The sequence below is a fragment of the Cyprinodon variegatus genome, unplaced genomic scaffold, assembly GCF_000732505.1.
Source record: "Cyprinodon variegatus isolate N-32 unplaced genomic scaffold, C_variegatus-1.0 Scaffold471, whole genome shotgun sequence".
Classification (NCBI taxonomy): Eukaryota; Metazoa; Chordata; class Actinopteri; order Cyprinodontiformes; family Cyprinodontidae; genus Cyprinodon; species Cyprinodon variegatus.
This window is the reverse complement of record NW_015150924.1, coordinates 670,367-681,242: the sequence shown is the minus strand read 5'-3', so window position 1 is coordinate 681,242 and position 10,876 is coordinate 670,367. Positions and strand designations below refer to the sequence as shown.

General features: G+C 37.3%; 1 protein-coding gene across 1 annotated transcript in view; it reads right to left on the bottom strand.

Annotated features, from left to right (window-relative positions):
• Positions 1-5,374: 5,374 nt before the first annotated feature.
• st6galnac3 (ST6 (alpha-N-acetyl-neuraminyl-2,3-beta-galactosyl-1,3)-N-acetylgalactosaminide alpha-2,6-sialyltransferase 3) overlaps positions 5,375-10,876 on the bottom strand; it is a 64,824-nt gene continuing 59,322 nt past the window's right edge. The window contains exon 3 of the mRNA XM_015389733.1: positions 5,375-5,817. Within this exon, the coding sequence (XP_015245219.1) occupies positions 5,404-5,817 (414 nt within the window). The 3' untranslated portion in view covers positions 5,375-5,403. The remainder of the gene's footprint in view (positions 5,818-10,876) is intronic.

Below are 10,876 nucleotides of genomic sequence, written 5' to 3'. Positions count from 1 at the left end.
ATCCAGTAACGATGAATTGGCTGATTTTATGTGATGAATAAATAAAACTCAGTTTGAATCAATACACATTTCTGTTCTAGCATGCCTCCGCCATCACTACTTATCTTGTAACCATTGGTGTAGCTCGGCTTGAGGATGGACAGCGCTAACTTGTTCTGGAAACACTACAGCACTGAAAGAATGTCTAAGCGGACGTTATCAATTATTTGGATGAGCTCTTTCTACATAGCAAAACCTGGTCATATAAAATCTTAATGAAGCTTCTGTCATCTTAAGCCACTTTGTTTAGACTTATAAGATTTGAAGGATTTGTTAACACTAAGCATGAGCTGCTAATGAAGAAAATAAAGAAATTGAACTTTATTGATCTCACAACGGAGAAATGACCTCTGCATTTAACCCATCCCCTTGGGGAGGAGTGGGCTGCCATTGTGCAGGGTCTTACTAAGAGACCCAGAGGGCCGACTGTAGGGATCAAACTTGCGACCTACTCAGAGCACAACCGCACTTCTCTAATCACTAGGCCATAACTCCCCCAACAGATAAAAAGGGCTTGTCTGATGGTAGCGGTGTGATGAAGTGAGGTAACTTTCCAAAGGCTATATGGCTCAAAAACCACAAAGTGCTTTGGCATAAAAAATATCCCAAAAAAATGAAAACTCAAAACATATAACAGAAGGGTGTAAAGTTAAAAGCAGCTCACAACAAAAAATTAAAAACAAAACAGGACAAAAAAAAAAAAAATCTGAATAACTAAGTGTTTTGCTGATTCAACAGAATTATGAGGTAAAATCAACTAATTTTACAACCTGGGGTCCATTGCTGTAAATGATTTGACTCCTATTGTTTTAGAATATGTTCATGGTTCCATTCCAAGCCTTTCAAGTTTGCAGCTTGACCACAAGGCTCTAACAGTGAAGCCTTTGATTTTTAAAATGAATTCTCAAGTAAATTAGTCGCCAATTGTAATGAGGCCAAACCGAAGAGATTTGATGTGTCTATTGTGTGTTAAACCTTGCAGCTGCCCACTGTAATGACTGAACAAGGTCAAGATCTTTCTTTCTCAAACACATTAAAAGGCAATTACAATAGTCATTGAAAATGAAATAAAAGTGTTTAAATCTATCTCTTATTCAGCTTCTGACACCAAAGATCTAAGGAAGGAAATATTTCTCGCCTGAATAAAGCACTTTCTGATTAACTCTCCAAAATGATGAAGGACATTGCTAGGTAAACAAGAGCAGCAAATCCTACAAAATCAACAGCTCAATGCAATGGACTGGGTTTCTTTAAATAGAAAAGCTTTAACTGATCTGTCTGTGGGATCTGACAGAACTGTCTCTATAAAGTGCCTGGAGATGACTTGTGTAAATTGATTGAAAGAGTAACGCAAAGGTTTTGAGGTTTGGTAGGGCCAATACTGTACATCAGGTTGCTAATAGTTTTCAGCTATACAGCTGTCAATATGTCTGTCATATGAGGCGAAAAGACATATGAAAGACACATGGGGTATAAAAAGTGTCCAGGACTGCTAAATGAACATGAGTAAAGTATAATACCAGAGTGGCGGGCTCTTTCTTTCTTTTTTTATTTTTTTTATTTCTTTGAGCAACAATACAAGGAAGATTTACATTGAGATTTTAAGACATATTAGTAGCGCTCAAAAAGAGTAGGTAGAAGTTCAAGAACTTGTCAGAACCTACCCCCAATAAGAATATACATGTCACGTAACATATAGTATAAGGTCTTTGCTAAAAATTAGGCATTACAAATCAAATCGCAGTTAAACGAATACAGAGTGTGTTATATTGAAAGCAGTTGTACAGAAAAAATAAGATACCTAGTAGTAAATACTGAAATGTTCCAAAATATCACAGTTAAATCTTTGAGTCACATGCAAATTTCTTAAACATAACATATTTATACTTGCTTTTAAATTTTCTTAGTGTGGTACCGGTACTCTTTTTTATTTCCATATCTAACCCATTCCACAACAGAATTCCTACTTGGTTGAGCCCCAGACTTTTAAGTGTGGTGCGAACATCACATAATCTCAAAACAAATTCTCCTCTCAAATTATAAATCTCTCCTCTACTGGTAAAAATGTTTTTATCAGTAGAGAAGAAAAGTAGTAATTTTCAGAAACCCAAATCTGGTCACCATAGATATGCTAGCATTGCTATCAAGAGCTTAGTGACAGAATCATACTTACAGCTTGTGTTTGCGATGGCCTTACGGTCAGAACAGCCCCTCGTTTCAGTAAAAGAAGTTTAGCAAATCCTGCCGTCAACTGCCCAAGATTTTGAAAGCTGTCTTCGGTAAAATGCATAGAGCAAATGCACAGCTGAGCATCAGACTTTGCAGGGGTCTACTGATAGACGAAAATAATCCATGCCTGTCGTGGATCCTTGGGAAGACTGTGAAAGTCTTTCTCCGTGCAGCCTGGAACACTGCATTAAGTGTATGTCAATTTCGAGGCGTGACAAAAGTACAGGCAAGAACCAAATAAGGTGACATCCCCGAATTGACGTCAATTCGGTGCTTCGTTTGAAGTCGCCGGTTTTATGGTGGTTTAGAATTGTGAGCTTTGCAGAGAAAGGAGGTGTCGATGGGGTTCGAACTTCTCTGTACGTCCATTTCACCCACTGAACTATCGTTATTTACTTATGGCAATGTAAACTTGGTTTGCGTTCTATAACCCCTTTAAAACATGGTGTGTGAGATATGAAAAAAAAATTCTTCTTTAACCCTATTTTACTTTTAAAGTATATAAATGAAATACCTTCTAGTTTTTATAAATGTGTATCATGTCATCTAATGGATTATTTGTTACACCCCTATTCCTAAATGTGTCTTTAATTAGCACTAATGATACATTGTTTTAATATCCTGATTATCAAACTAGATTAACTTTAAATTCAGTTTTATGTACATATGATCAATTTAAGGAAATTTCATTTTCTCCCCATCCTACACAGATCACTGCCTCTTCTCAATTTGCTCCATCTGGATCGAGCTTTTCCTTCCTATAAGAATGTTCATTTCATGATAAAGGCCATTTTATCTGTCCTGTGTATATGTCGCATCATGACATATATATGTTTAGTATCTCAGCTCTGTGCAGAAACAAGCAAGTTTCCTGACAGACTATTCAGTTTCATGATCTGCTGAAGAATTAGTTAGCCCTGACAAAGCATTTGCCATGATCAAGCATGCAAAGAAAGGCTGAGATGCAGTATCTTTTTAGATGCTTACAGCAATGTGGATAATTAGAAGCAGTGTTGATCACTCTTCCATCTTTTTTACCGTTCTGATTATTATCTGTGCAACAAAATAATAAACACTGAGGAAGTGTATGCAAAAACACACACAAATTACAGTGTAAAAGCAGACGCCCTTCTGCAGCAATATTCCATTTAGATTGTGAGTGGTTGTTGTAGACTTGGGTACGAAGTTAGCTGTGGCTAAGAGGGCAACAAAGAGCTGCAGGGTTGGAGCAGTTTATGTTAACTCCACCAATGTACAGCGGTCATTCCTTTCCCTGTCTGATTACAGTAAACTGCACACTATAAAAACTTATCTCTGTTTCAACTGTGTCTGAGCATTAAAGTGTTTGCAGGCAAAATTGTGACAAGACAGGCTGGGGTGTAGAGAAACTTCTCATTACATATTCATTCAAATAGCCTTATTGTTGCTCCTTGAGGTAGGTCTGTGTTACCAATCAGCATCGATTGATGCCCTGCATCCTCCCTAGCAGCATTATGCCCTGTAATGAGATTCCTCTTTCTGAGCAACCATCCGTAATCCCACACCTCAAGCTGTGCTCTCTGGGTCTGCACAGCTGAGTCGCGCTCAAACGTGGATATCGTACATGAAATTCAGTGTTAATGCTGCCAACCTGAATGAGAATCACACAATGGCGCTCAAATGAAATGGATACTACGCCTATTACCGAACATGTTAATCCTCTTAAGAAGTTAAAAGAGGTCTTGATGACATGAGGGAGAGGCAGGAGTGCAGAGCACTATGGAAACGAGCAGGAACGGGTCGGAGAAATTAGGTTTGTCCTAAACAATAGCACGCCTGCTGCCACGTTTCTTCAGTCATTAGCCTCTGATTCTCTCAGAGGATTTAGTAGACAAAGAGGAACAGCACAAGGCGGCCTTTAAAAGGCTAATATATTTGTGATCCACGAATCCTGAAGATATTAAAAGCATGATAATGGCATAATGTCTGTAACTGTATGAAGGCTTTCACTGTCTGTAGCTGTAAACATATAACTAACTTTATCTGTGGCCAGTTGTTGCAAGCCAGTCAGATCACTGGATACTTGAGTTATGTCTCTGAAAGTAAACCAGTAAATTGAGGTATAAATACCCTTCATGATGTTTTTTGAGACTCTTTCAAGCATCTTTTCCTGGGTATACTGGAAGCTATTTTTAATGCCCTCTACTTAAAGAGGGCATTGGGCCCTTGATTTTACGTTATTACATCATGTTCATCCATTTTGGTTTTGTGTCATTTGGAGCTGTTCTGATATTCCGATAGGTTATATCCTATGGACAACGACTTGAAGGAACAAACTAAACTGTTCATAATTTATCATTTATGGTACGCCAGCATTCATAACATGTAGGCGAATCACAGTCCCCCAGTCCCCAAGACATATTTATATTTTTTTAAACAAAGAGGCACGTGTACGTCGTCAGTCCCGCGTCGAGTACCGTTCATTCATCCTGTCCGCTGAACTGCTGCTAGTTTTACTCACATGCCTGGAAGATGTCTAGTCCTACTACCACAGATGATCTCGCTCTCGAAATTGAATTGAACGATTCAGATTAGCTAGCCGAATGAATAGAAGGGGTAGAGTGTAGCCGCCTGTGACCCGGGCTGCCTGTTATGACTGCACTAATCTGGAATTATTTTGAAATAAGAGTCAATCGAAAGTGAAAATGAAGCCTTATCAAATATATTTTCTTTATATTAAAACTTATTATAATAAGTTATAATAAAGTTATAATAAAGAGAATATGTTGAGGTCACCTAGCAATAAGCAATGATAGATCTCAGAGAAAAATGATCTACGGATCTATTTCTGTCGTTTTAACAGAACCAGTCAACATGTCAGAGCAGCTGAATCTAAGAGAGACAGCCAAAATCAAGCAGCCTAATTAACAGAAGTTTCCCCCGGCTAATATGTTTGGATCATCTCTATCCCTCTGCGGCTGCTCTTAAAAGCTTTTTTTAAAATGGTCTCATGAGCCATTTTGAATCTTATTGGAGGCAAATCTAACTTTGATGATGAGAGATACTTAAGGAGGTTAGGGCAAGAGTTAACCAAAATCTACAGCGAAATCTCCTGATACTGCATCAGACATGAAAACAACAGGTAATGCAAATGGCTCACCTGTCTTTGCCTGTCTCCTTCTTGAACACCATGTCACAGTAGTTCATCCTGTCCTCTGTGGTGACGTAGATACGAGCATGGGGATAGTTCTCTGATGCCTGTCGCAACATGTTGTAAACAATGCCCTTTCCGTCCTTCCTCATGTTCCGCAGCGGCCCCCACACGACGTAGACGGTGTCATTGCCCTGGCCGAAGAAGTGCTGCGGCTTCTGCAGCAGGAGGGGCACGCTGGTGTGAGAGACGACTCTCAGGGTGGTTCGTCTTCCGACGTCATTTTCAAATCCCCGCGTGGGAGCATTGTTCATGCGCCAGATGCAAGGAGAGCGGTCGATCTGTGCGCCTGCAGCCTGGCCCAACATCTGGCCGGAGCTGGACACAATGCTGCACAGTTCACAGTTCAGCTTCAGGGGCTAAAGAACAAAATGAGAGAATATTTTTTTGTTTTTAAGAGATTAAAGAAAAGTGTCAGCTATATAGAAGCAGCAAGCATTTTTTTTCACATCAACATATGATTTAAAAAATGAAATGGTGATAAATTTATATACCGGTATATTTATTTTACAGCAAAACAAGTCAACAGTTCAGGTATTGAGAATTGTTTAAGGTTTGACTGAAAGAAACCACAAAAGAGAAATATTTCAATGAGATTTGATGGAAGAAATCAACACGAAATGATGAAAAATTCTCAGGTAGAAGAATAATGGACATCTAGAGACAATGACAGCTCTGCCTATAGTCACATATTCAATGCTGTGTGCAGAAAAACGGATTATATCCAACCTCAAATATAGCTAAAAAACTTAGCAAGGATCAAACTGATGGTGAAGCTGCAGAAATCTTTCAAATTAATAATGTTGCCAAGCTCCACCAAATCAGTAAATTTGATTCTCCCAAACACTTCAATGGCTACAGGTGAATAAGGGTTGGAGTGGAGATACTTGGAGACTGTGGAACCAATTGGGCAGAGCTGAACTGCTTTACCTCCCCCAAACAACTTCAACTCTGCCCAAAACATAAAAATTTAATTTAATATAATTAGGTTTTGAAAGCCAAAACTTGGCTTTAATAGCATAACTAGAGCATTTGATGTTTGGGGGTAGAGCAACCTAATCGAATCTTAAAGTAAGGTTGACAGAGGGTGTACAAAATGAGTTATGATAACCAGTAAGTTAGCATCTATATGTTCTTGGTATCTGACCATCGTAGTTTACTAGCAAGCTAGTGATCAGTGCATGGCAATAGTCCCATTGATTGGGTTGAAATTAGAACATAAAGTGGTTGGCCAGGGTTAAAGCTGCTTCATCTGTGCCCAGGGCTCTGTAGCTATCATCATTTGGAGAAACTTGACAGTCCTAAACTCAACCTCAAAGATCTACTTTGAGATAAATGACAGCAGAGGATGAGGTTTTAGTTTTTCCACATAACTCTGAACAACTCCCTTTACCTTGAGGAAAATGCTTATACAGAATAGTTAGTATAGTTGCAATTGTGGGAACAATGGGTCCATCGATGAATTTGACCCTATAGATTGAGAACAGGATCTAAGCCAGGGGGCTGCAAACCTTAATATCAGAGAGCCATTTTGCTCTGACTCCAGCAAAAGAAAAATTATTTAAAGCCACAATTACAACAGTTTTAAACCAGGTAAAACATTTTATATAAAGGAAGCACGGATTTTCAAGGGCACATACCATGCTATGGCAGCAGATTTGTTGAAGGTCACAAATCATTTAAGATTTAGAACTTCGTAAGGCATGGAAAATTCAAATTAGGTTTTACAATGACAATCTGTCAGAAAATAAAATACTTTTATTTGCAGGGGTCTGAACATTTTTATTTTTGTTTGTTTTTTTGTTGTTGTTTTTTTTAGGTAAAATGTCTGTTGACCATAAAAAGGCACAAAAACTGTGAAGACTAATGTGATGAGTGTGTTATTGTTTTAATAAATCAAGGTAAACTTACCTTTTAGGAGTTGTATATTGTAAGTTAGTTATACCTTAATTCAAAGTTTACAGTTATAATTAAAGAACAAGCACTTTATGACTTCCTTTAGTGTCGTTCTCTGCAGCCTTTGCAGGGCTGTGTAACAGTTCATAAAATGCAGCCCTGGGAAAGGCAGTTAATTAGAACAGAGACCCAAGAGAACCTAAATTTATCACATTGTGAAATGCTGCTGAGCCTTATCTCTTGGTTTTACAGCTTTAGAACAATGTGCACACATTTTCTATCTCTGAAAAGCTGAAAGTGCAGAAAACTTGCTAAGAATGTTCATCTCTTGAATTCATCCTGACCTTCCTACAGACAAAGAAAGACACAATAGGTTAACAAGGGTAAAAGACTGAAGGCTTGTAAAAGGATCTGGACCATGATGGAATGAACATTTATCGTTTACAAAGAACATTTCAGTTTTAAATACATGGTTTGATTGACTCTTGCAAAGTATTTGTTCTTTAAATTGTGCACGTAAAATATCTGAAGTTTTTCAAAGGACATTTCTCTTATTGAACTAAAGAAATACATTTTATATTAAGCTAAATGAGTTGTTTTACTTGAAAACAGCATTAAGGGCTATTTTCCTCCATCTTCATGTGCTTATGTGAACCATGAGAAGAACATACAGTAGCTCAACCTCTGCTACAACAAACTCACCACTTAAGTTGTTTACAGGCGGCCCGGTGTGAAAGCTGAGGAAGTAATGTCATAATGTCATCCAGGTCATAGTCATTCCAAAAAGTCAGGAAAAAAATCCACTGGACTTTGTTTCGAAGTTTGAAGACGTTTTGCTTCCCATCTAGGAAGCTTTATCAATTCCCTTTAACGAGACATAGACAGGTGTTGGGTTTTGCAGTCAAACAAAGAACCTGAACGACCCCCATTCCTAAGGGGCGAAACCGTTCATCCAGTTCAATTTGCATGTTTCCTAATCAAAACAAGGCTTTGTTTTTGGTCCACTCTGTAAAGCCTGAAACTCAAAGCTATTTCTCCAGTTTTAATTGAAAAATCTTCCTGGATGGGAAGCAAAACGTCTTCAAACTTGGAAACCAAGTCCAGTGGATTGTTTTTTAACTTTTTGGAAATGTTACAATGACGTTTAGGATTTCATAGCTAAAAAAAAAAAAAAAGCTAGAAATGTATCCAAGTAAAGAGAGTTTAACCTTCATTTAGCAGATGTCGACAGAAACTTACGTTCCATGAAAGCCTCCCTCTGCCACTGCAGTTCTTAGTTCAGTTGTAGATAAAATCAGCCAGTATTCTTTTTTTTTTTTTTTACAACTAGTAGCAGAAAAAGATTAAATAGAGGAAGGGCATTTCTAATACATACCTACGTTTGGCATCAGAAGTTTTTCTTTTAGCCATCATTACAACTATATCAAATCTTTTCAATTCCACAGCTGTGCTTCTTTTGTGATTTATAAATGGCCAGATGAAGGTCAGAGATTTCTCTTTTTTGAAGGTTTGTGAAAATGAGGCATCTTAGGGAAATATCTATTGCAACATAATTTTTACTGACGCTGCAAACAACTTCTAATAGCAGAAAAGAAGATTGTGACATGTTGACATTTCTACAATTTTTAGATTAGTAAAATATAAATTTCTGTTTCTCTGAAGTAAAAAAAGGTTTGATTAAAAGCCGCATTTGTAATTGATACAACGGAAATTGAGACAAGAACAGATGCCATTCAAGCTTGGCTTGGTTCCTTCTTAACAACAGGAAAGGCTACAAGAAAACAGGAGCATAAGCAACACAAATAAACAGTCTGTGCAATGCAGAGAATCTGAATACAAACAAGACTCGAAATTACAAGAATAATAAACATGTACCTGTCTATCCTTCCATCCACCATTAAAAGAACAAAATTTAATCACATCTTTAAATATATTTTTAATTTACTTAATTACTGGTGTATCCATTCAGTGTTGGTTGTTGAAATCCCTCATTTGACCTTAGGGCTGTTTTATGAGGTTTCAGATATATAATGAAAGTAACAGTTTGGCAGGATTGCATGGTAAGAGCATTAAAGAAATTGGATTTGGTGGCGTTAATCTGGGATTTACAAGCCTATTTAATTGATGTCTTTATGTTAAGGACAAACCCAAGTAAAGAAAATGAATAAGAAGCTTGAAAATTATGCTCCAACTGTGGTCATCTAGATCTGAGAAATAGAATAGTTTTATATAACATATATGGGTATTTTTGACAATAGAAAAGTGACTAATAATACATTGTTAACAATTTAAGACATAATTTGCTAACAGAGAAAGGAAGTGATATGGATCACAATCCAGAAATTAGGGTCTCTAGTTGTCTGTTAAACATATAAGATCTTATATAATGCAATGTATCCTAGATGATATAACTGATGAATGCAAAATATTGAATATATATAAAATGTTAAAATATTTTTCCTAGGGTCAAACGAGAAAACTGATTATATTTAAGAGACATTATGTAAGTTTTTACTGAAATATATCTTGTAAATTGCCATTTTATTTAAGCCTTTATGATTAAAACATGGTTAAATGAGCAGACTGAAACCTCAGACGTTCAGCATTGATGCATCTATAAGCCTGTAGCCTATTTTCCTGAATTGACTTTGATTTCACGTCATGTTTAATGGGTACGACCAAACAAATGAAGTGTTATTTTAGAGATGGATTTTGTGGATGTTCACAGGCAACCGGCATCCAGTCCAACCCACACAACAAAAAGGAAAAAATAAATAACCTTTTCAAGTATGAGCGCAAGATACAAGAACAAGCAGCAGACTGCGGTTTTGGCTACAGGTGGCAGTATCATTAGAAAACTCCATAATGCCTATTAACATTATTTTTTTGCAGCTTATTTTTCTGTCTGTGTCAGGATTAGTGGATTTGTTAAGGACCAAAATGCAGAGCTAAGGACGCAGAGATATTTTCTTAAATTTAATGAACAGGTAGAAAATAAGGAAGCCTTAATCCAGAACCAATATACGTACAAGAAACTCAGGAACCAAAAACCAAGAGAGACTAAGGAGGAATAAACCAAAGGAATGAGGGAAAGAAGAAAAAGAATCCAGCAACCAGTAACAGCAGTTGAGGAATATATATGCCCAACAGGATAATGGATGGAGTAATCAGCTGATTGGGAGGAGTGGTGGACAGAAGTATCTACATGGGAGCAAAGGGAAAGGAGAGGGACACAAGGGGCAACAGAGAGAAATACAACAGTGCTTAGATATAACTACAAAATAACTTAGATGACACTAACTGGAAAAGAAACCAATTACAAAAAAAACACAGAATGGCAAATCAAAGTATAACTGAAAACTCAAAAAGAAAAGGTCCAGAAAGGGCAGAATCATGACAGCCTGTTTAAGTGTTAGGAAGCTAAAATATGAAATTTACCATATTTTCCATCCTTTTTTAGGATGGATGGATGGATCGGTGCATGGATGAATGGATGGATGGATGGATGGATGGATGGATGGA